The 25,594-nt window shown below is 35.8% G+C and overlaps 1 protein-coding gene across 4 annotated transcripts; it reads left to right on the top strand.

Annotated features, from left to right (window-relative positions):
• LOC109726825 (kelch domain-containing protein 4-like) lies at positions 1–24,610 on the top strand. 4 transcript variants are annotated; one of them, XM_020256627.1, is made up of 11 exons: positions 2–241; positions 347–433; positions 1,288–1,356; positions 1,690–1,822; positions 1,905–1,951; positions 4,324–4,410; positions 7,652–7,713; positions 18,468–18,510; positions 18,657–18,737; positions 20,494–20,610; positions 24,358–24,610. In XM_020256627.1, the coding sequence occupies exons 1-11, from the start codon at positions 110–112 to the stop codon at positions 24,580–24,582; spliced, it is 1,083 nt and encodes a 360-aa protein (XP_020112216.1). In that variant the 5' UTR covers positions 2–109; the 3' UTR covers positions 24,583–24,610. The 4 variants fall into 4 exon arrangements, 3 of the variants coding, with proteins under 3 accessions (XP_020112218.1, XP_020112216.1, XP_020112217.1); XM_020256628.1 differs by lacking the exon at positions 24,358–24,610 and having other exon boundaries at positions 20,447–20,571; XR_002220621.1 differs by lacking the exons at positions 18,468–18,510; positions 24,358–24,610 and having other exon boundaries at positions 20,447–20,571.

Genomic DNA, 25,594 nt, shown 5'->3' with positions numbered 1-25,594 from the left:
CGAATAATTAGAGTTGTCAGTTCTTTACAGAAAGAGAAAGCCATCTTTGGTCGAGCGAGCGATTGGAAGCCGGCGGCAGGGAAAAGGGGAGGCCACGGAATAGGAGGCGATGGGGAAGAAGGCGAAGAAGCCCGGGAGGGGGAAGGAGAAGACGGAGAGGAAGACGGCGAAGGCGGAGGAGAAGCGCGCCCGCAGGGACAGCAAGAAAGTCTCCGAGGAGGACGACATCGACGCCATCCTCGTACTCTCTCTCCCGCCCACCCCACCCAACCTCTCTAAAACCCTAAACCCGATTCTTTTTCCAAACCCTAAGAATTTGTTTCAATCACTTAAAACTTGATTGCAGAAAAGCATTCAGAAGGAGGAGGCGAAGAAGAAGGAGGTTCACGTCGAGGAGAACGTGCCCGCTCCGTCGCCGCGATCCAACTGCTCGGTCAGTGGTTTAAATATCTAATAGTAACTTAAGCTTTTCTTAGGTGATTGGAAGCTAGGAGTTCGATTTTCACTCCATTTTAGACACATGTCACACTTCTCATCTACCGAATAATATATATAAATTTGTTGAGTAAATCAAGGAGATATGCTGATCAAGATATGCATCGAAACAAGCCCTAAGGCCTTCTTTGATATTGTACTACAAGTTCTGTGTAATGAGATGTAGTTGTTTGGCTTGCAATGCACTGCTTGCTTTGTTTCTTTTTTTTTTCACATGAAATTTCTATTTTTTAAAAAAGCATAATAGTACCAAATGAAGCCTAAACTTGTCTTTCCCTTTTTATAAGTGTGGTGATTCCCAGCGAAATCAAGTTTATGTGAAAAGGATTCTTCCTTTTTTGTTATTGTGACGCTCCAGTACTCTCGTATTGGATAGTAACAACTTGTGACTCTAGTATGGTGCATAGAACTTTACAAGTAAATGGGTTAAAGCATTTTGCTTCAATAATTTGGCACAACAAATTATGAAATTACTAATAGTGGGCTTGTCGGATGATCACAATGACATCTTTGAGTCAAGTTGTTGAGGTGAATACTATAAATTTTCACTGGTCGGATGATTTTAATAGCTACATCCAGGTAATAAAGTTAGCATGTTTTGCCAATTCTATGTTTGCTCGCCAGATATGGGATTGATTAATCGCTTATTAAGTTCGATTAGCAGCGTTATTTGCAGAGAGTTCGATTTGGTTTGATTGAGAATTTCATGGCAAAATGTCTTCCTACTTCTGTTATACTGTGATTTCCGTGTTCCTTGGAGTTGATCTAATAATATCTTATCCGTTATTGCAGCTGACGATTAATCCTTTGAAAGATACAGAATTGATTTTGTATGGTGGAGAGTTTTATAATGGCAAAAAGGTGAGGACTATTACTGCCTTGTTGTCTGGTAGGATTATTTGCATTTTAGCATAGAATAGTTTACAAACTTTCTGTCACATCGAGATGACAGATAGCGTTCATTTCGTTTATGATTGCATTAATTATCATCTTCAGAAAGAAAATTGTCAGAATACATATGGTCCGTTTTGACTCTGTGGAAACCCTGTATTTTGTTTTTTTTCATTCTAATGTAATTGCATTTATTTGATTATAGTGGCTCAGCTCCATTCTGTATTTGGTATTTTCTGGTACCTTTAACCCTTAAGTCTGAATTCAAGATCGAATGATAGTTTAAGTAATTTGTTTCTGCAGACTTGTGTTTATGGTGATCTTTATCGCTATGATGTAGAGAAAAAAGAATGGAACTTAATATCAAGTCCGAATAGTCCGCCTCCTCGTAGTGCTCACCAAGCAGTTGCTTGGAAAAACCATGTATACATCTTTGGTAATCAACTTCATCCAAGCCTATTTGTATCCTCTATAACTACATTTACCAGCTAATGAGGGAGATTCATATTATGCTTCAGGCGGCGAATTCACTTCCCCCAATCAGGAACGTTTCCACCACTATAGGGTAATAACGGGAATATGGTTCTCCTTTTCCACTCTTCGTCTGTTTACCCTTTTCTTACACACAGTTATGCATGTTTCTTTTTGATTGATGTGGAATGATATGGCATTGTTGCAATGTAATTTGATTATGAAGAAATTTTTTTGATAAGCTTGAATGATATGGCATTATGGCAATGTAATTTGATTATGAATTAACAATTATTTATAAGCTTGTATCTTAGATTAAACTTTGGACTTGGTTCTTTCTCAAATCAACTTTACTTTAACTGCTCTCTTTAACTTCATACAGAATGGGTTTGGATATATGAATTGACAAAAGAAATTTAGTTTTTATTATTATATTTGACCTCTATTATCAATCAATCCTTTTTTAAGCTATATCTACTTATAATTTGTAGTTGCTAATTGGCCTTGTTCTAGTCCTCTAATCATATTAATTATATTATTTTCAACCTTCCTCTGTATTTTTTTTTTTAAATCTTCTATTTGGATAGCCTAACTCTTTTGGATTGGTGCGTATGCATCTCTACATTTATATGTGCGGACCATACCTATTAGTCTTTCCTCATTTTCTTCTTAAGTTGAGGGCTTGAGGCTGCTCGTGCTTTAGGTTGGTTATCTTTATTTCGCATCCAATATTTTCTTGTATTTTTGCAAACTCTGCTGAACACTTTCATTTGTTATAATTATGCTTGATATTTTGGGTTTGTTTCTTAACGTCCCAATATTTATTTAGTACAATAAAGCATGGTAGAATGCAATGGCATTCTCTAAACATATAAACTTTGGAGCTATCCATCTATTACGCTAGACGCTTGCAACATCGCACTTCATTATTGAGTCTTATCCTTGTTAGCCTTGATATTGTCGTAAGATGCCAGAGCCCTTATCTGAGGTATCTTTTCGCCATAAACGTTTGCTGAGCTTTCGTTCTTTCTTCTAATTCTCTGCCTCTATGTTTCAGTCATTGCTTGTCTTGCCCCCAAGATCTTTGATATATAATTCTTATCTCCACTCTTCTTATTGTACTGTATTTACTCTTCTTCATGTCTCACATCAAGATAACATCATCAACAACTTTAAATGATTGACAATTATTATGCTGCATATAGAACTGCTATTCAAAGCTCATCTACATGGATAAGACTTGGAGATAGCTTTCCTTATAGTAAAGGGCCAAGGGAAGATCTTAGATAGTTATTGTAGCATATATCACATTAAATCTCATCAATCAAGTCATTTTTGCTCAAACTAATTTGTTCACCTCATAATTAATGAGTAATCTAAACACAGTTCAGGCCCTGATCCTCTTCTGATCCTACGTACACTCTTCTTTGCGCTTAACTCATTCATGTGGTTAGCTCTCATATATACAATTCATGAAATGGCCAAATTCATATGGATTGTAGTAGAAGGGGGAATCTTGTATAAGGAATAGACCTATGAGTTAAAGAGGATGTCTAGGAGAAGGCTGCTTGATTTTCCCCAAAAATTGTTAGCTGTCGATCATCAAACTAGTTTTCATGGCTTCAAAAGCAGGCTGGCTTCCAACTCTTTTTCTGGACTATTTACAGTTGCGGGTCTGTAACAGGAGCTGCAAAAAATGTTATGGCAATTTTTAGATCCCGTAGAATGCCGGTATCTAATTGAAACTTCTAGTTTGATCTAAATGACCAGGGCAGGGGCTTAAGATAGAGCACATTTTATTATGCTTCTATCCGCCATTAACAGTTTATTTAGTCTTTGATTTTTCTTAATGTTTTTCTTTCATGCAGTATTTTCTTGAGTCAATTTAAACAGTAGCTCACTGTTGAATATTCTTATTTGCATGATCTAACATTATGACAGAAGTTTTGAGAAACTTTTATTTTATTTTATTTCTATGAATCAATGAAGTTGATTTTCTAAATGTTCTCCATATATTGCCCAATCTCTCCAATTGCAACTACGAAGAGGATTGTCTCATGCTTGTGAGCTTGTCAATGTTCAGCTACATATGTTGTTCACCCATTTGTGACAGCTCTCTCATATAGCTAACGAGTTTTCATGGAAAGTATCTGCATGCAAACAAAGGATTAAATAAGCTTAATAGCTCTATTCATTAATTCTTGCTTCATTTTGGCTTTTTCGTTAAATTGTTTGTTTTACCAGGTATAGTATAGAAAATTATATCACCTGGTTTATTTTTATGGCTGCACTAGCTTAATGATTTCAAAGTTGGCGATTAGAAAAGCCATGTTCCCATCTAGCCTCGCAAAGAAATTCTCTCTCACTTTTTTGTAGCACAGTACTTTTTGATGGACGCCATTCTTTTAGAGCTGTTAGTTATTTTTGACTTCATACCTCTCTTTCTGAGAAAATTCTGTTTTGCAGGATTTTTGGATGTTGGATCTAAAAACAAATCAATGGGAACAATTACAAATAAAAGGATATCCGAGTGCTCGTTCGGGACATAGGATGGTATCTTTTTTCCTTTCATTGTCTACATGTCGTGATTTATTTGGTGCTATTATGTGCATCCTTGGTTCTCTAGACAAATATATTGATAAATTAGTCTTGTTTGGTAAACTTACATTCTTTGTGATTTCTTTTGTTGGAAATCTGGACTAGTAGATAAATTATGATCTAGTTTGTTAAGATTGTTGAAACAATTTCAAACTGCCGATGTGGCTTTGTGCTAGAGACTTACCATGGAAGTTTTCATGCCCCTATACCTCCTATGCTGTAACCAGGCCGCCACTTAATCGTAGAATAGTCCTTTCTTTGGGCTCAGCCGTATGACTGTGCAAGACTTCACCGAATGCATCAGCTCAACAGCAATTAATTCAAAGAGAAGAACAAATATCTAAAAAGTAAAACTGACAGGTCTTACAAGTATAGATTAAAAACTAAATTATGAAAAGATACGCGCTATGGATAAATGATACAAATATAACATGCACCCTAACCTATATATTGTCTATGACTAAACTATAATAAAAGTGCCACATGTTGCTCGTGTTGTAACTCTCGGGCTCAGGCTCCGTCACTACAGGGCTATGCAGAAGGTTCCACAGCAAGGGCGTGTTTGTTAACACGAGCTCAACTCCATGTAAGACGGCGACTTCCGTCTGTACGGCAAACTCAACTTTGTGCCTGATGATCGCGAAGTTGCAAGATCGCGCTGTATGCGAACTCATGACCACGTGATGGCGTGAGACTATCTCACGTGTGCGGGCCGTGTGGGCCCCACCAACTTCCAAGATTGTAGCGTCGTCCAAACGCCGGCTATCTCGAGCTCCACGAAGTGGCGACTTCATGCTGGACTTCCGTGGAAACAAACATGCCCACGCTTATACTGTTGAGCAAGGATAGAGGTCTTTGCTTACGTCAGAAGTGCCTACGTGCAAATGCTCAGCTGATTAGGAGTATTATCCCAAAGAGTTGGATAATTAATTAATTTATAACTATGTAAACAATTGTATAATGTAATATTTATAACTATCCGAACAATATGCAGGATCAGTCCATGGCCTAAGATGAATGGTAGCAGTAAAACAGGAATGACTGCATCATAATCCCAATTGTAAAAGAATATTGACACCATATTAGAATCCCAAAGTCGTCTCAAATTGCCTACCATGACAGAAAACATGGCCATCATAGAGTACCACAAGCTGCCATAGACCATAACTCTTGCAATATCACATATCTATTGTGGAATGATAGCAATAGAATGCCAGAAGTAGTGCTGTACAAGAGTACTTCCATGGTCCTTCTCAGCTAGCAACTGCAACAGGGGAGCTGCCCGTGGAAAGAGGTGTTCTTACATTAGCAACTGTTTGGAAGCACAAAGGTGTGAGCGGGAGTTCGAAGTCAAAAGGCCGATCTCCGTGCTGTTGTGAGTGCAAGATTAGAGATCTTGAGCTCGCATTGCATCGAACGTGTGTGCTGGCAACTTTCTCGAACTTTCAATAGACATCTCCCATTTCAGTGCAAACAAATATTTTTAGTCTGAGATAGACCCACCATCCTCAAAACCCAGCTAATGCGATGCAGGGAAACTGCGCCCTTTAAATGACGAGTTCTTACAATAATTCTGGACCAGTTTTCAGTTTGGGGTATGCGAGAATCCTTGAATCTCCGCCATCGCAATAAAGGGAATGGCTCTTTAAAAGAGGTGTTCTTTCAATATTACTAAAACTGCTTGAGTTTGAGCGCCTTAGTTTCTTTGGAACCCCTAGTCTGGGATCATACTACCATAACATGACTTCTCATCTAGTAACTATATTACAAAAGCCATACTGCATAACTGTATCACAATAGGCTTTTTCATATCATATTGTTGAGATAATTTCGTAATTATACCGGAGTGAGTAATAGCAAACTAGGAATGCCATTTGATGTACATCATCCTCATGATGTCCAAGAGTAACACAAAAAAATTAAAAGAAAAAAAAATCGCCAGGTATCCAGTCAAAGGATAATACTCGGTCAATAATAAATACACATAGTTAACTACCTATGGAGGTCAAGTGCGGGATAAGTAATCTATGTCAGATTATGGCTCAATAGGTCCTATAAATGGAGGTACCTTTAAGTCTAGACTAAGTGAAGCCAAGAAAACTAAATATATATTAATCAACATGATTGCTATCTGTTATGTCCAATTATTAGTGTTTATAACTACAACTAAACATATCAGTTTTGATTGTGCACTCTATGCAAGCACGATCACAATTGACGACATAATCAGCCACAATGTTCTCTTGTGCGATATAGGAAAGGAAAGTAATGTTCCAAGTTAATTAACCACGATAGTATGCAATTATAGGAGCATGATCACAATTCACAACATAATAAACTACAATATTCTCATGTGCATTATGTCAAATGAAAGAAATGTGTCAAGTTAATTGACAATGATAGATCATTTTAATTGTAGGAAACTTGGAGGCATTTGAGTCATCACCTCAATCAAAATCCAAAATGGTAAAAGTTTGGCTAGAAGACAATCTTAAAGAACTTCAACATGGGAAAGGTCGGCCTAAAGCTCTAAGGTGTTCCCCCCCTAAAAAAATGTTAAAATAAGAAGAAATTATAGGAGAAAAACCAAAGAAATCGCAAAACAAGCCATTATAAGTTTTTTACCATGATCAAGGTAACTACTGTATATTTATTTTCTGACTCGTTTGGGAACGTATTACTATTCCAGCAAAAATTTTGACCATTTTTGCGCATATATGCATGCATAGCTTCCCAGTCATGTGTAGCTAGTTCTACCTTACTATGGTACTTCTACATGGCATAGTGAATACTTCACTTGCTATACTTATTAGCAAAGTTTGTATCGGCCCATAGTGTTGTATTGTGCCGACAAGATATCGGCACGATACGACCCCTGTGCCAGTGGCATGGCTCAACATCCTTTTTTCTTTGAAATTATTAGGTAGTTATCAATAAAGTGCAGAAGATTTGGTAAAGAAATATAATAAGCAATTAGAATATATCGGTGCCAAAGAAATATATTTTATGTCGTAGTGTGTCGGCACATAGGTATTTTTATGATCACCACACATCGGCTCGGCATGGCACGGCGCGGGCCGGGCTGGGCTGACAAGTTCTCAGTTTGACCCTGTGCCATGACACTTAAAATCCTTGCTAGGATAATGCATAGTAGTTATTCTCACTCTCTCTCTTTTTTTTTTTTGCCTGTTATCAGGTACTGTACAAGCACAAAATTATAGTTTTTGGCGGCTTCTATGACACTCTTAGAGAAGTCAGGTTGGTAATTTGTTCTACTTATGTAACTTTTGAAGATATTAATTTATAACTTTATTTATTATAATTTGAAGTCACTAGATTTAAAGCTGTTGGTACTTCATACTCTTGTGTTGGCAGGTCAGCTTGCACATGTAGATCATTTGATCAGAACATTGTAATTACATAATATTATACAAACATAATGGGCTTGTTATCTTAGCAATTGGTACTCTTAGCTACTGGGGGCTCACTGTTAGAGTTAAAATTTTCTAGATCAAGAAGAAAATGCTTTTTATGTAGATTGCTCTTGAGTTCAACTTCATTTGCTGAATATGCCTGCATGACACACTGAATCTATCTTGCACTTTTGCATTCACAATTTTTTGGGAATAGGTTACTGTATGTTTGTTCCAGGTCCTTAAAATGTTCTAAGCCTGAACCAGGAATGTCTCAAGAAACTTTGCTTAAAGACAGTCAAGGGAACTTTACTTATGAGCTGATTCATTTATCATGTTCTTTCAATTAATCATTAGAATCAAATTCCTTCCAGATAAAAGCCTGTGAGTCTTGAACATGTGAATTAAAATCATGCTTCTGTTTAGTATTGATTCTATTTGTTAAAACTGCAGTAGTATGGCAGCGTGTGAGACTACCAGATTGATAGTCATTTCCTCACAGATTTTGGTGACATCATCTACTATTCTTTCATTATTTGTGTTATTCTTATTCCTTTCCACATGTGCTAGGAATAGTGTAGCCCATCAAATGAACAAATCATTTAATTGCATGTGCTTTTATGAAATCCTACATTCATTTGGATTTCATTTTTAATTAATTACACCTCATTCATTGTGTTACAATTTTAGTTCTTTTGTCTTCTAACGTTGATCATATTGGCATACTCTCTTTTAGCCTTTGTTAATTAAGAAACGTACGGAGATAGCAAGCTCACATTGTTGTAGATAACCAGCTAGAATATCACTATGTTGTGCTTAACTTGGTCCAAGTTTTTATTCAATCTAAGCCAGATAATAATTTAGGCATAGTTTTGTTTAGGTTTGAAATTTGCCATTTGACGTGATGGAGTTCCAGAGATATCAAGCTTGCATTGTTGTAGATAATCTCTATGTGGATTTAACCATTTTGTGGCTAACTTATTGGCATGTGTTTCTTTCTGTTCACTTTGGTAGTTATGTGAGTTTAAACTTGAAAATAAGTAGGACTCCTGGAGTATAGACCAAATAAGTGGAGCATTTTGAGTAACTGGTGCATTTTGTTTACTAGAATCAGGAGAAAGGGTGAAGGTTAGAAAGGTTAAAGGTTAATCAAAGAAGTATTGCCAATATATGGCCAAAAATAGGCAGCGAGCATTTCTATTTATCTATTTAGTTATTTAAAATGATGGGATTATCGAGAAGTATGTAAGACATCAAATAAATGTGGGATCCCGTGTGTGCCCTTTGTGATAGTTAGATACCTTGGGAACTTTCAGGTCAAGTTTTATACATTGTCTATATGCCCACTTTGCTTTATGCAAATAGAATGTTTCACCTTAACGATCTATAAGCCCACTTTGCTCTATGCAGTAGTCATTAACAAACAACGTGCACACAGAGCAATTGTAGTTGAGATGAGAATGTTTTATTTGGTAAGTATGTATGGTATGGTAGAATTAGGAATGAAGATGCTCACTGTGAGGTAGGAGTGACTTCCGATGGAGGTTTTTCAAAGATAATACCCATATATGATGTGGTGATTAAAGTCCCCAAGTCTATATGAGGAAGGCAAGCCAAGCGTATGATGTGAGAAGAGGTAGACGGGGGTACAAATGACATGACTGGAAGTTAGGCAAGATATAATTCCACTTTGTTTGGGAGAGGGCATAGCTCAAGATGACAATAGTAAAGAAGATCCATTTGACTGATCACATGCAGTTTCTTTTGATGATTCATATGGCTAACCCAACCTGGCATGAAAGGGAGGCCACAACTAATTGAATCAAATATCGTTACGTTGCGGAAGTAACATGTCTCGTTTTTTCCTTGCTTCAAAATTCACTTGAATAAATGGATACCACTCAAAACTTATGCTTGCTTTGTCTCATTTCCATTTCCTTCACTCCTTTTTCTATGAGCTTATAATTGTTTCTTGTTCGTTGTTTCATCCAATTTAATTGCAAGTTGATAAAAAGGGCACAAGCATGTTTCACAGTTTTTGGTATTTCATGGAATATTAGGAGATAATATGTCCTGATTTAATCCTTTGACTTGAAACAGTGCAATGTATCGAGTAAGTTTTAGATTTACATTTCATGCCAGGAGTCCTCACTTTGTAATCCGTGCTGCATTCATAAGTCGGTATATCATAATCAGGGAAGTAAGATCGGCTTAACTGGCCTGAATTGATAAATTGATTTAACTTTTGCTAGTACAAAAACTTGCGAGATAAGAAACACAATCGAATTATATGGAGTGTTTTAATGTGTTTCCATGTTTAATTTTATGTTATAGCACACTTTCTTTTTCTGGATTATGGATATGAGATGACACTCTTCTTAGTCACTATGTGTGCTTTTTACATTTTTTTTTTTCTTGTTCCTCTCCATGCATCTACTGTACCTGTGTTACTGACACGTCTTTCACCTAATGGAATGTGCATTCTGGTGATCTTTACACCCCGTTTGGCTCGGATAAAGGGGGGGATAAGGGCGATATCCCNCAATGGCTTTTATTTTCCTGTCCTTCCTGTAAAAATTTATCTTTTCAACAACTGCAATCTGGAGTGAAGAGTCTGTACAAACAAGTCCTTCTTTCCCCCCGGGAAGTCCTGGAAGGGAAACCTTCTAGCGTTGTGATGTAAGTTTTATCTCTTGTTTAATATTATATTTCTCGAACTCTTCTATCCATGGCATTTTCTTTGCCCCATGATTCCCTTTCCTTGGACTCTTAATGAAAATTTATGGGTTCTCTCTGAGTAATTATTTCAGCTTAAGCAAGTGTAAAGCATATATGCTTGGCAGATTTGATAAGAGAAAAAATGCTCTGTAAATTTCGCCATTGATAGCCAGAAGTGCTTTGCGGCGTAAGAGCGAGGTTCTCTGAAAACTGTACGCCAAGAGGGTCTTGTGCACCAACACTGTGTCTTAAGTGGTGTTATCCACATTAGAAAATTAAATTTCATCATAAGTCCGAGTATTAGGAAAATTGCAACATCGAAAATTTAATGAGATAAAGAGTTTTAGAAATATAAAAAAAACATCTGAGAAAATTTTTATCTTGATTTCTAGAAGGGAGTACCAGACGGGACCTACTTTAAAAAAGATTTTAAAATTTTATCTTCCACAACGGCGATTTTAAATTTGCGCTTCATCCTATTTTTATTCATACTAGAAAAAATATCCTTTAAGACATATATATTTTTCTTTCCGTTCCTTTTTTACTGCGAACTGTCTATCAAACAATTTCATCTAAACATCCACCTACACATCCCAATTAAATTAGTATTTAATAGCGACCAACATCGTTTCCGCCTACAAACACACTTCAATTTAAGTTTTTAAAACTCAAAAAGATAAAAAAAAAAAGAAATATATAAAAAATAAAAAATAAAAAACCCCCCACGTGCATGTCACTTTTCATAATTAGCACTAATTACGCCACTTAAATTTTAGACCGAAAAAATTCTTAAAAAATCTTAAAAAATCAAAAATATTCCCACGAGTCTTTTGCTACCCTTGTCCAGAGTAGCCGACATATAGTTTCTCCTCTGCACATTTTTCTGTTCTACTTTCACTATTTGCATAGTAAAACCATAATTCTTACGTGAATAGTGTTTTTGATAAAAAAAAAAAAAAATCTCATTCACGTGAAGCCACTGTATGCATAGTTATCATGCATAGTAACTTCGCTAATTTTCGACAGCAACATTTCCAGACAGAAAAAATACTAAAAAATCCAGAAAAATCTTGCTTGTATTTTGCCACCCTTCTTCAAAGTAGCCGACATACGGTCTCTCCTATAAAAATCTTTCTTTACTAATTTGCATAGTAACTCGCATAGTGTTTTTTGCATAGTAACTTCTATATACGTACGCACTAATCGTGCATAGTACTCTACACTAATTAATATATTTTTAGCGTCAGAAAAATTCCCAAAAAATACCCAAAAAATTGTTAAAATTTCAACTTTCTTTTTCTTACTCTCACTTTTCCTCTTAGGAATTTTCTACAACTTAATATATTACATAATCTGACCCAACCCCTAATATTTCCGCATTTTCTAAAATTCTCAAAAAATCCCAAAAATATTGAAAAACTCTTTTTTAGGTTTTTGCTTCTTTCAAAGGTTTGTTTTTCCCTCAATACCTTAGGGTTTTCATAAATAGACTAGGGTTTTCTCCATAAATTCTAGGGTTTTATTTCTCACAGGGTTTTTATCACAATAGACTTGTAGTTTGTGTTTAACACTACTTCTAAACCTTCTCCTAAACCCTAAACCCTAAACCCTAAACTTGGAACTAGCCAAGCCTAAACAAGCTAGCCTTCTAGGGTTTTATTTCTCACAGGGTTTTTATCACAATAGACTTGTAGTTTGTGTTTAACACTACTTCTAAACCTTCTCCTAAAGGACCTAAACCCTAAACCCTAAACCCTAAACCCTAAACTTGGAACTAGCCAAGCCTAAACAAGCTAGCCCCCTCTCCCCCTCTTGGTATCAGAGCTGATACCAAGTGTCTATACCAAATGCTCTGATACCAAGAGGGGGAGAGGGGGAGAAATATAAAAGCCATTAGGGGATTATTTGTGGAGCTAAGATGCTAAATCTAACAGGATGAGAGCTTCATTCTTCACTTGTCGTCGAAATGATCTTCCTTTAAGCTTCAGCGCAATTTTTACATAAGGCAGGGGCTAAGTGGGATTTTCTCTTGCTCTGCTTCCTTGCTCACCATCCTTCAAGAGGAGGAGGAAGGCTTCCTTTTATAGGAAAAAGGAAGAGTGGTTTTGGAGGAGAAAACTGCGGCGGCACCTGGTTTTCAAAAAAACCGCGGCTACGCAGGTTGAGGTAATGGAAGGAATGATGACGCGACATGATGACGTGGGCCCACCATTTTTCAAAAACCACCTGGGGCGAAGATGTTTTTGGATGGTCATCATTGGCGGAATTTTTTGGGAATTCGGTGGACCTGGTGCACTAGTGATGTCCACGTGTCACTTCAATATTTGTCCTGATGGAGGCCACGTGTTGATTCGCTATTTGCTTGCAGGAGACCGAAAATTGCTCTTGACAAATTGGGAAGTTGGGTTTCCTGAAGGTGGTGTCTGTTTGGGAACAGACTTTGGAACCTTACTTTTGGTGGTGGAGTTGGATCACAAGGTGATTAGGAAAAAACACAAAATAAAAACCGAAAATTAAAGTCCTAGACTAAAACCCTTATTTTTGCCTGTGAAAAGATCACAGCGGGTCATTTCTTTTTTCTTTTTTCTTTTTCTGATTTTTTCTTTCTTTTCTTGATTTTTTCTTTTTTCTTCTTTTTTCTTGTTTTTCAATTTTTTCTTTGGTTTTTTCATTTCCAGATTCTTTCTTCTTCTTTTCATATTTTCACTTTTCTCTGGAAATTTCCTTTTTCTCTCCTTTTTTTTTTTTTTTTTAGCAGTGTCCGAATACGCGGACTACATGAAAAGGCACAATTGAAAAACAGATGCAGAACTGAAAGAAATATATACAAATATGTACAAAATATCAGAACCAGGCGGCTAAGCATTTTCCCCTAAATTGTCAATTTTGGGAGAAGGTGCTTCTAGTATCATGGGATCTTCTTGTTTTTCTTCAGTGTTTCCTATACTAGGGTGTGGTAATGGTTCTGAAGAGGGCTTAGTTCTTGGAAATGGTTTAGCAATTGGCTGTGGAGGTTTTTTGTGGAAGGCTTTTTGTGGTGGAAAAGGTGCTGATGATAGTGGAAGCGGTTTTACTGAGGTGGATGGATGGACTACTGGGATTAGTGGGTTTTGAAAAGGAGCATTTATGTTGGTAATTGGGGGAAAGACCAAACTTGGTGTTATTGTCATTATAGGAGGATACTTTGGAGGAGGATAAGAGGAAGATTGAGATAGAGATACAATACCTTGTTGTGAAGGATGCTTGAGGTCTCTGATCTGCTGTTCAAGGATTGCAATTCTTTGTAGATTTTTCTGATCCTTTGTTCTTAAGTCATCGCAAATGGTATTCAGCTTCTGAAGCTGTGTTGCCATTGTTGAGCAGTTTTCACAGAAACTATTTTTCTCAAGATTGTGGGTGGATGTAGAGGCTTGGATATGTGGAGAGGAGCGAATATTGGGAGAAATAAAAAAGTTTGGGCCAAAGTGGGTGCGAGCAGTGTCTAAGGCTTCGGAGATAGAATGAAAACCTTTGTAGAGTGGTTGTGGAAAATTTTTGATTTGGGAGATGACATCAATCCAGGAATCAAAAATGTCAATTTTAAAACCTTGAAATACCACATAGTAAGGGAAAGAGTCTTTAGGCTTGTCTGTCTGAAAATATTCTATTAAGAAGTTTATGCATGCAACAAAATATTTTCTGTCTTGGTCTTGGTGAGTAGATGTCCTATGGTAACATAACCATAGATTGTCAATCAAACATTTTTGTTCGTCTGGTAATATTATGGTAGGGTTTCGAGGACGGAAAATAATTTGGGAATAGTAAATGAGATTTTCTTTGCCATAGGCTATCCGAGGTTGTCTTATAATAGGTGGTGGTTTTATGAGGGATTTAGAAGCTTTTGGATTCATGTCTGTGTCTGAGCCTGAAATGTCTGAATCTGAAATATCAACATACACCATGTTAATCTCAAAAGTGGTATGCTCAAAAAATCCTCTACTTAATTGGTCAGGAAAAAAATTATCTTTCCCTCTAATATGTTCAAAATTAATATGGGTTATAGATATTCTGTCTTGAAAATTAATCCATCTGCGTCTAGAACTAGCTTTTTCGTCATTTTTATGAGAGAATTTAGTAATAGCTTCACAGTCTGTTCTAATTGTTATTTCATGTTTATTTATAACATTTAGCTTGAAAGCATCTAGGGCATATATTACAGCTAATAATTCAGCGTCTATACTGCTTATTTTTCCTCTTTCTCTATATTTTCCGCTTGCGTATCCACATAGTTTTTCTTCTTTTGTGTCACTATATTTATTAGATCTTGCTTTTAAGACTGCACCCCATCCTAAATCACAACCGTCTGTTTCTATAATAATATAATCAGAATCTAATGGAAGATCTAGGTCTGGTAATTCAGATACGAGGGCTTTTATTTGTTTAACCAATTTTATGTCTTCAGTATTAAAGTGTCTTTGTCCTGATTTTCCAGTCTTAGCATATAAAGGTCCTGCAATTTTTCCTAGGTCTTTGATAAATGTTCTGGCATAATTTACTAGTCCTAAAAAGGATTGTAATTCTTTAAGAGTTTCAAGTTTGTCTGGCATATCTAGGATTTTCTTGGCTATATGGGGCTGTAACTTTATCTTTCCTTCACCAATAGTTACTCCCAAGAAATTTATGTATTTTTTACAAAGTTCGACTTTATTTTTACTTATAATAATTCCATGTTTAATAAATTCATGAAAGACTATTTGTAGGTGTCCTAAATGTTCTTGCATGTTTTTACTGAAAACTAAAATGTCATCGACATAAACTAAAACAAAATCTCTGTGTTCATTAAATATTGTATCCATTTTTCTTTGAAAAATAGAAGGTGCATTTTTAAGGCCAAAAGGCATAACTAGCCATTCAAAATGTCCTTCGGGGCAGGTAAATGCTGTCCATTCTATACTATCTTTATCCATTTTTACTTGCCAAAAACCTGATTTACAGTCAAATTTACTAAAAACCTTTTTATCTTGTATGCTATTTATTAATTGAGATTTGTCTGGAATAGTGTATCCGTCAAATTTTGTATTGTCATTAAGTCTTTTGTAGTTAATTACCATTCTGCTTTTTCCTCTTACTATCTCAGAATGTTTCATAACTATAAAGGCTGTTGATCTGTGTTTGGATATTGATTTTCGGATAACACCTAATTTAAGTAGTTCATTTATGTGTAGTTTAAATTGTTCTCTTTCTTCGTTAGTGAAGTCTATAGATGCAGTTCTAACTATATATTCTGGATTAATTATATCTAGTTTACAATATATTTTATCGTTTTCCCAATATTTAATTGGGTTGTCTCCCATAATTTCTAATTTATCGAGTTTATGTAGTATTTCATCTATGTCTTGCTGGTTTCTAATAAAACCTATATTTAAGAGGGATTTTTCCCAGTTTACAAAGTCGTAATCCGTATAATTTGAGTCGTTATCTAATAATTTTTCTAGATTATAAGAAAAATCATCATGCCAAGTGTCAAATTCTAATAAGTCTGTTTCGTCTGTTATCTTGTCTCGGCAACAAGGTTCTCCTTGGAGCAATTGTCACAACAATCTATTCTATCCTTTAAAGGTTTCTTTGCTTTCTTTTGTACTGGAGTCATGGTGACATGTTTATAAAATTTAACATAATCTCTGTTGATACTTATTCCTCCTAAAAAATGGAGCATAAAATTTAAGCCTAATACAAAGTCTGCATTTATTTTCATTTTTCGTAACCAGACTTTGGGAATGGTATAGGTTTCATTGAATGTATTACATGTATCTAAGAAACTAATTTTTGCATTTGTGACATACTGTGTATATTTATGAGCAGTACCGTCCATTTGGATTCCTTCTGTAGGTTCTTTTGCAGTTTTTCTATAGTTTAGAGGGACTAAATCTGTATGTATTAGACATGTCGTACAGCCAGTGTCGATTACTGCTTCTGTTTCAAAGTCTTTATTTCCTATTTGTATTTTGCATGGAACAATTAGGCTTCTGAGTTTTAATCCTTCATTACAGATATAACTATCTTCATATACTCTTAAATTTTCTTCTTCATAATATTCAGATAGTGCTGTCATATTTTCACGGATTTCTATTCCTTTTCCTTTGTTTGTGATTTCTTTATTTTTTCGTGGATTGTCTTGTTTTTCTAAAAGACTGACTCTAGCTTCTAATGCTATTATACGTTTCTCATGAATGTTTAATTGTTCAATTTCAAATGTTCGTTTAGGTTCTGAATGTGTAAATTGTCGGTTAAATTTCTTGTCTAGACAAATTGAAAATGCTTCAATTTTACATAAACGACATTTACATCGGAGTTTTCTCTCTGGAAAGAAATTGCAGTATGTGCAAGGTCTATGGTCATAACCTTGTCTTTCTTGCCAATCATGGCTACATTCTTCATCTAAATTCATAAGGGTCATAAAATTAATAGTAGAGTCATAAAATGAAACTTGAGATATTTCAAAGAGATGTCTGATGTCTTTTATAATATCTTCCTGTTCTGAGAGATCATCGAATAGAATCCTAATATCTTGAATAATTTTATTTTGGTCCTTAGTGTCTAATAACCTTTGCTTGCGTTCATATTCCATTATTTCTCTTACTCTTGATCCACTCTGGTCTTGTAATTCCATAGCTATTTTCCATATTCGTTTATCTATTCTTTCTTGTGCTCTTTGTCTTAATAATTGGATTTTGTAGTCTCGGGCGGCTAATTCCCAATTAGGGTTTTGTTCTTGTTCTAAGGTTTGTACTCCTTCAAACAGAACAGTGGTATTGTCGTAGAACGAAGTCCATTTTGTATTTTCTTCTGATGGATCGTCTTCTTCTAGGTTTTCAAACATCATAACAGATTCATAAAAATATGTAGGTTCTTGGTGTTTGTTGCCTTCGGTTATACTTGTTATGAAAGTATTGCAGTTATTATTGTCTTCATCAGAGGAGGATTCTCTTTCACTTTCCTTTTCGTAGACTATATTATTTTCTATGGAGTAAATAGTTTCAGTGTCTGATACAAACTCATCTACTGCTAACAAGGTTTCGCCAGTATCTTCTATAAGTAAAGCATTTCGGTTCTTTATGTTTTGTCTTCTTGGACATGCATTTGCAAAATGGCCTGGACTATTACATGTATAACAAAGAAGTTTGCTTTTATAAGTTCTGTCGGATTTATATTTTCTAACATGGTTGTCTTTATTTAAATAGGGCTTTTTGGCTTTTGATCGCCGTAAGAAATATTTCATTCTTGTCTTATATCCTTTGTATTGAGGGATGTAATGTTTAGATGTTTTTCTTTGGTTTTTATAAAATGGATTTCTATACTGCTGGGGAGTATACACCACACTTTTACAGAAAGAGTATTCATTGNTTAGTTTTTAAATTTTAAATTTGTTATTTTATAACTTTGAAATTTAAATTTGGTCTGAAATTTAAAATTAAAATTTTTAATATTAAAATTTAAAAATTTAATATCTAATTTTAAAATTAAAAAGTTAAAATTTTAAATTTAAAATTATAAGTTTAAAATTCAATTATAGGGATAATATTATTATTTTCTATTTATAACTACCAACTATTCCTCTTATTCCCAAAAACCATCCAAACACAATTTTTCTAGTTCCAGCTTATACTCACAATTTCATCCAAACCAAAAAAATACCCTTGTTCCTACAAAAACCCATACTTGTACCTATCCCCGGTATAACTAGTTCCTACTAATTCCCGATCCAAACGGAGCCTTAGAGTTTAGAAATATTTGGACAATTTCTTTGACTATCAGTATCTTGGTCAATGATAGTCCAAGGAAGCTACATTTTTAAGATCGTAGAATTTCAAATTAAGTGGGACTATGCTTTGTTATTTGCAGATATTTCAATGATTTGCATGTCTTTGATCTGGACCATTTTAAGGTGAGTACTAAAATATGAACAGAAATACATTGCAGATTTTCTTATTGCCATATATTATAGGTGTGGTATCTTTCAACCAGTCCTGAAGTAGGTGATCCGATAGTTTGACATTAGTTTCTTTATCATTTAATATCTTTTACTTGTAGTGGGAAGAAATAAAGCCCCGGCCTGGAGCTTTATGGCCAAGTGCAAGGAGCGGTTTTCAGCTTTGTGTTTTCCAAGACCAAGTAAGTTTCTTTTGGTAATTTTAATTATGTTATTACATATATTTTGAGGATGCAGACTTCATCTTACTGGCTAAACTTGCATTTATAAAAGGCCCAAACTTGCCCTTAAAAAAGATGGGCCTTCATATTTGTGCATATTGTGATGGTAATATGCTTGAGGCACAACATATAGTTCAGTAGAAAATATAAATGCTCTTTACATATGTACATGCTTGATTATATAATTCTGTTAGCATTGAGCGGTTATAATAAGTTTTAGAATCTGTCATGTATGGGTGGACTCCGCTGGTTCTAGGGAATGGGCCACCGTAAGTGGGTTTGATACTTTGATAATAAAGTATGTTCTAGTGAATACTTCGTCTTGTGTAGGGCCATTAAGATTTTTGTTATATATGATTACACATGTATCAAGAAGTGTGTACTTTGCAATAAGGGGAGTTGATGCCAATTGTTTTCGAAACAATCAAGGCCCCAAATAGTGCCTAAACTTAGGCAGGTGCATGAATCTGTGATCCGGAAGAAAAGGAATTTGGACAACCGTTGATAGCCTACAAGTCTATGATGGCATAATAGAAATTGTTTGGAAATTTATATCATTATATCATGGAAAATAAAAACTAAATATAAATTATATTTTTTTCCAAGCTCATAATGATTTGGGAAGAAATTGATTCTCCCGATTAGTAACTGTCAATTATCACAATTTCATGTGATTAGAATAAATTTGATTAAATTAATGAGAATAATGGCTACACTTTTCATGTTTGCCAGTGCAGTCATTATTTTTATGAAAGATTGAAAGAACACTGAAGGCCAATTTTTGGAAGTTTGGAGTTTCACAAACTTTTAGTCCTTATTATATGCTGAAGAGTGAAGACTGTATGCCCAAGACCAATTTAAGATATTTTATTAGTTGTTGAACATAAAATATAAAAACATCAGTTCTTTGATAGTTTAAGGTTTTGGACAACAACAGTTATTTCACATTTTCTACATGGCATCAGAGCAGGAAGTCCTAAGTTCGAATCCTATTAGGTCCCTACCCTCATTAAATTTCCTTCCATTTAATTTAAACTTACGCCTTGAGTCTATCAAAACGTCTCAAGCCCACGTGTGAGGGGTAAGTATTGAAGATAAAATTAAAAAAAATAGTTCTCTGGTAGCTTAAGCTTTAGAGAACAACGGTTATTTCACATCTTTTACATTACTAGTAATCATTCTATTAGTTGAGTAAAGATTCTTAGAAGTACTTCTAAGAACAATCTGACTAGATTTTTACCAAGAGGTATCAAAACCTCTCGTGTCAAAGGTGTTTTTATAGTTTGAACAAAGGTAATTGTGCCAGCAACATGTTAGTTTGTCCTTTCGTAGTACCATTACGAGCTGCTAGTAGGCCCTGCAACTCCTTGTTCTGCTTTTGGCGAACCCCCTGGTACCTCACGATGATGCTGCCAACCTATAGTAGTTTGGCATGGGCAATTTCACCTAGCAGGCTACTATTTTTCTTAAGTTGTCCTTCCAAGAGTTGCCCTTTGTCTGTTTGTTTTTGTTTTTGTTGCTTACCCTCTCAGATAGTCTCGTAAATAATTAAATTCTTGACTAAGACCCTTATGTCTGACCTACTTTGGTTTGCTTATTTTCTCAAGATGTTTATTTTTCATTTATATGCTCCTATATGCCACTGTTGGTTGTGAGTTTTCATTTTTCAGTATGCATGTTCTTCTTAGCACATCCTCCTATTTGTGGACATGAGCAGATATTTCTGTATGGTGGCTATTTTAAAGAAGCTATCCCTGATAAAATTGGGTCAGAGAAAGGAATAGTTCATTCAGACATGTGGTCTCTCGATCCTCGTACTTGGGAATGGAACAAGGTTATTTTCTTTGGCAGTTTCAATTTCTTTATTATAGTAATATGAGGGAAACATAATTTTTTACGTACAAAGCATTTAAGCATTCGTCTTTTACAGCCACTTGTGGTAATTTACCTATTGGTTTAAGTTTGTTACTACACTTTTTTTAGATGATGTAGGTGATTAGACAAGTTGTTTCTTCTTGAATGCTTGCATGCTTTGTGATTCTTTTCTACAATCTTTGCAAGTCAAAATGAAACATGGATTGAGGTAGCAACTGTAGCATACTAGCATATGAATTCAAAAGATGTTTATCACTATGCTATTTTGCAATGTGGAATTAGTACCTTGGATTCTTGTGAAGACGTGAAATATACTATTTTTGACTAACTAGAGATTCCTATCTGATGTTTTCCCTATGTTTTCGTATTCAGCTTGTAGTCCTCAAGAACAAACTATTTAACTTGATAACTTGGTAATCAGTGGACAGTTAAGAATTCAAATTTGATGTAATTTAGGCACAGAGCAATAGAGCAATGTGCAGACAAATGAAAATCCTTCTTTTTCCTTGCAGTCTCTTTTCTTGTGTCAATTTTTTTTTCCCATTAACTGTGAGGTGTAATCTTTAGTCGCCAACTAGCCATTGTTTTCCCCTTTCGTCAGCTATCCTCTTGGTTCCACTATGTGCCTTTTTGGGCTGGCGAGAGGACCATGGCGAGGTGCCACACTGGGTCACCAAGTAGTCACCAACTAGCTTTAGTATTAATCTACTACCTGTTTGCTTTGTAATAATACCATCCATACACTTGAAAGGTTCTTACTTGCCATACATGATTNATTCTTGTCTTATATCCTTTGTATTGAGGGATGTAATGTTTAGATTTTTTCTTTGGATTTTTATAAAATGGGTTTCTATACTGTTGGGGAGTATATACCACACTTTTACAGAAAGAATATTCATTGTCTTTTAATTGCTTTGTGATTTGAATATTGGCACATTTTTCTTGTAATATATTCATTATGAATTTTACTCTTTGTCCTATGGACCATTTAGTATCTGGGTTGTCTTATGGTTTCTTTTTCCATTGTATCCCATCTGTCTTGAATTTCTCTGCCTAGGGCTCCTGGAAGTTTTAAGAATAATTTTCTTCCTATGTCTTGACTAAATGCATTTCCACTTATACTTGTATAATATAGGTATGCCTGTAGAAAGTCTTTAATAGGGAACCAGGTTGAAATACTAAGTTGTTCTAGGCTGATAAGAGCTTGGTTTTGGAGGAGTAATTGGCCAGAATTAGGGTCTTGGCCTGTAATAAGAGAATGAACTTTGTTTGTAAAATTACAAGGATTACATCCTAGTGTTAAAAGATGTCTAAATTCTTCTTCATATTGAACTTTATATTGTTCCCACATTCCTTTAGTAGATTCTCCTAGGAAGGTTTCTAAGTATTTATACATTTCTTCGGCATTGTCTGTGTTCATGTAGTGCTGATTCCGAATATAATCTGCTACAACTAATCCTTTCCAAATGTCTATTATAGAATCCCAAGTTTGGGGGTCATGTGCTGCTATGTTTAATATTTTTCCAGATCCTGCGTCTTGCAAATTAACAGGATTTTCAAAAGGATATTTTTTGCCATATGATCTAACATTTCTACCATATGGGTAAATTTGTTCTTCTGGGGCTGAGGAGATGCTATGTCTAGGAAAATTACCAGTATTATAGGTTTCTGCTGGCATTCGGACTGTATCATAATATGGTATATGTGAGTATCCGGGATTGGATGCATGAGGTCTAGGAGATCTCTGTGGAGCTGGAGGAGTAGTTAATGGATGTTCAACATGATATGGTGGAGGAGTATGTGTAACAGGAGGATTATGGACAGTAGATCCTTCTCCTTCTTCTGCTAAGTTTATTTCTCTAATTTCATCTCTTAGGTTATAAATAAAATTGTCATTGAGAGGAGTGTATCCTAATCTTTTATCTTTTTCAGATCTTAATTGTCTTTTTAGTCTGATCTGTTCTATCAGACGGATCTCTTCTTCATCGCTAAATTCTTCATCTTCAGGTTCAGATTCAGAAGAATAGTCAATATTGTTGTATTCCATAAAATTATATTCAACATTGGGTTGGCTTTCTAAGTTATAAGGTACATTTAAATTTGGAGGTTGATTTTGGGGTAGAAGATTTAAATCTCTTCGTTGGGTACTCGATTCACCTAGTTGGGATGATGTACTACTTCTTTTTCGGATTAATGGTGTAGTCCTATCTTTGTCATCTTCTGTTTCTTCAATTGTCTCAAAGTCTGTAAATCTAAGTGAGTTTCTTCCTTGTTCATTTTGGTAGTAAATAGTGTCTGCAGGAGCTATTGTAGTTTGTCGAATTTGCGTAAATTTATCCAAATTCCATTCAAGGCCGGCATATTTTTTAGCATCTATTTCCATTGGTGCTATTAATTTCATGCCTTGTGTTCCCATTAGATCTACTACACCTAAAGGGTTCATTAAGAAATGTGACTCGGCAGTGGGTGTTAACAGACCTGTAAATCCAATACATACCTGTAAATTCCTAAAATTTTGTCCTTCATATAAGTCTATTCCTCTAACTTGTATACCAATTTTAATCTGACTTGCAAAGTCTAATGAGGGCATTAGAAAGTCTGGAACAACATAAAATATTCCACCGTTAAAATTCATATCTATTTCAGTGCAACCTAAAGATGCATCAATTATATTCTTGTGTCTGTTGTCATAAGGCATTAGGAGAACTTTAGATCCTAATTTTTTACGTACTAGTCCTTTTATGCCTATTACAATTAATCCTAAATGCATAAGAGCTATGTCTGCTTTTCTAATACTCTTTTGTACGTCGCTATTAGCTAAGGGTATTGAAATGTGTTGGCCGTCATAACATTCAACTGACACTTCACTTTTAAAAGAAATAAATTTAGTCTTATCAACATATCGTTGTCGCTTATCATATAGAATGTCTGGATTTATAAGACGTAACCCGTGGGTACGGAATATTGCAATGTCATCATCAACATCTACAACATTATCTAATTGAGGTGTCTGGGATCTAGGAACTAACGGAAGAGGTGTTGGTCTGCAAAAAAATTTTTCGACTATGCTCCTTGCTCTAGACTTAGGAGCTCTTAAAGATATTGTAGATTCACTACCTTCAGATCTAGAAGAATTAGATCTAGATAGTCTGTGTTGTTGAGAAGATGATGTAGGAAAGTCCATAACTAACAAAGTTTATAATTAAAAAGTCCTAGCTAATTGTAACCAAGAATGTCTTAGTTTACCAAGAAAGTCTCTAATCAAAAAGTCTTTTAAATAAACAATGTTAGTCAAGAGGCTAAGTGTCTATACCAAGAAAGTCTAAGCTCTGATACCAAGAGGGGGGAGGGGGCTAGCTTGTTTAGGCTTGGCTAGTTCCAAGTTTAGGGTTTAGGGTTTAGGGTTTAGGGTTTAGGAAAAGGTTTAGAAGTAGTGTTAAACACAAACTACAAGTCTATTGTGATAAAAACCCTGTGAGAAATAAAACCCTAGAATTTATGGAGAAAACCCTAGTCTATTTATGAAAACCCTAAGGTATTAAGGGAAAAACAAACCTTTGAAAGAAGCAAAAACCTAAAAAGGAGTTTTTCAATATTTTTGGGATTTTTTGAGAATTTTAGAAAATGCGGAAATATTAGGGGTTGGGNTTTTTTTTTTTTTTTTTTTTTTTTTGGCTGCTACATGCATAAACTATTTTGTGAATAGATTAAGAAGAGTGGGATGCCTCCTGGTCCTCGTGCTGGATTTTCTATGTGCGTCCACAAGAAAAGGGCAGTACTATTTGGTGGTGTTGTTGATATGGAAGCTGAAGGTTTGTTCTTGTTGACTAGGAACTTTCTTCTATTTTGTTGCTTTCTTAGGGACTATTGTGTAAAATCTGCACACACACACACACACACACACACAACACACACATATATATATAAATAACAGGAGTAGATACATATTAGGGCTTTTTTTATAAAATGACCCTCCAAAAATTTATAATTGGCAAAATGACCTTGTGAAAATTTTATTTGTAAAACTAACCCTCCTTTCGTCACGTGGGCGCCACGTAGGATATTTCTCATAAAGACGGTGAATCGTTCACCGTCTTTGTAATATCTTTTGTGAAGGCGGTGAATGGTTCACCGCCTTCTGAAGACGGTGAACCATTCACCGCCTTCAGTGCAAATCCCCACACCCCCTAAAACTTTGCAAGTGCTGGGTGTTGTGGCCTAGATAAGACGATGAATCGTTCACCGTCTTTGTAATATCTGCTGTGAAGGCGGTGAATGGTTCACCGCCACCGCCTCACAGCAAATCCCCACACTCCCTGAAACATTGCAAGTCCTGGGTGTTGTGGCCTAGATAAGACGATGAATCGTTCACCGTGTTCATAAGACGGTGAACGATTCATCGTCTTTAGTGCAACAACAGCACCTCCTTCGAAGGCGGGCCGTGTCCTTGTTGCAGCACCTCCTTCGAAGGCGGGCCGTGTCCTAGAGAAGACGGTGAATCGTTCACCGTCTTCGTAAGGCGGTGAACGATTCACCGCCTTATAAAGACGGTGAACCATTCATCGTCTTCATTAGGTATACCTAAAGCCTAGCCCGACCCCGACACCTCTCCCTCCCTGTCTTGCTTTCGCCCTCTCTACTCTTTCTCTCTCTCTATCTCTCTCTCTCTCTGCCCCTCTCTCTCCAGGAGCCCTCGTCGGTCGCCGCCGCCCCTGCTGAAGTCGCCCGCGCCGGTCGCCGTCGACCCCCGCATTCGCCGCCCATGCCAACCTCTCTCAGCAACCTACATTGCAGGTAGCTCTCTCAGCTGCAGTTATTAGCCCAGTTTTGAGTAGGTTTAAAACCTAGTTTAAACTAGGTTTAAAACCTAGTTTAAACTAGCTATCTCGCTCTGTCCCGCACACCTCTCGCACACCCATATACATGACAGCCAATCTATGTAA

This window comes from Ananas comosus, linkage group 21, assembly GCF_001540865.1.
Source record: "Ananas comosus cultivar F153 linkage group 21, ASM154086v1, whole genome shotgun sequence".
NCBI classification, from domain to species: Eukaryota; Viridiplantae; Streptophyta; class Magnoliopsida; order Poales; family Bromeliaceae; genus Ananas; species Ananas comosus.
This window is presented reverse-complemented; position numbering and strand designations above follow the sequence as displayed.

Bases quoted from the DNA above. Each gene is read 5' to 3' on its own strand.
- LOC109726825 (XM_020256627.1), top strand. From the start codon at position 110: ATGGGGAAGAAGGCGAAGAAGCCCGGGAGGGGGAAGGAGAAGACGGAG. The intron at 1,823-1,904 runs GTAATCAACTTC...ATTATGCTTCAG, and splicing joins AAACCATGTATACATCTTTG to GCGGCGAATTCACTTCCCCC. The intron at 18,511-18,656 runs GTGAGTACTAAA...TTTTACTTGTAG, and splicing joins TTGATCTGGACCATTTTAAG to TGGGAAGAAATAAAGCCCCG.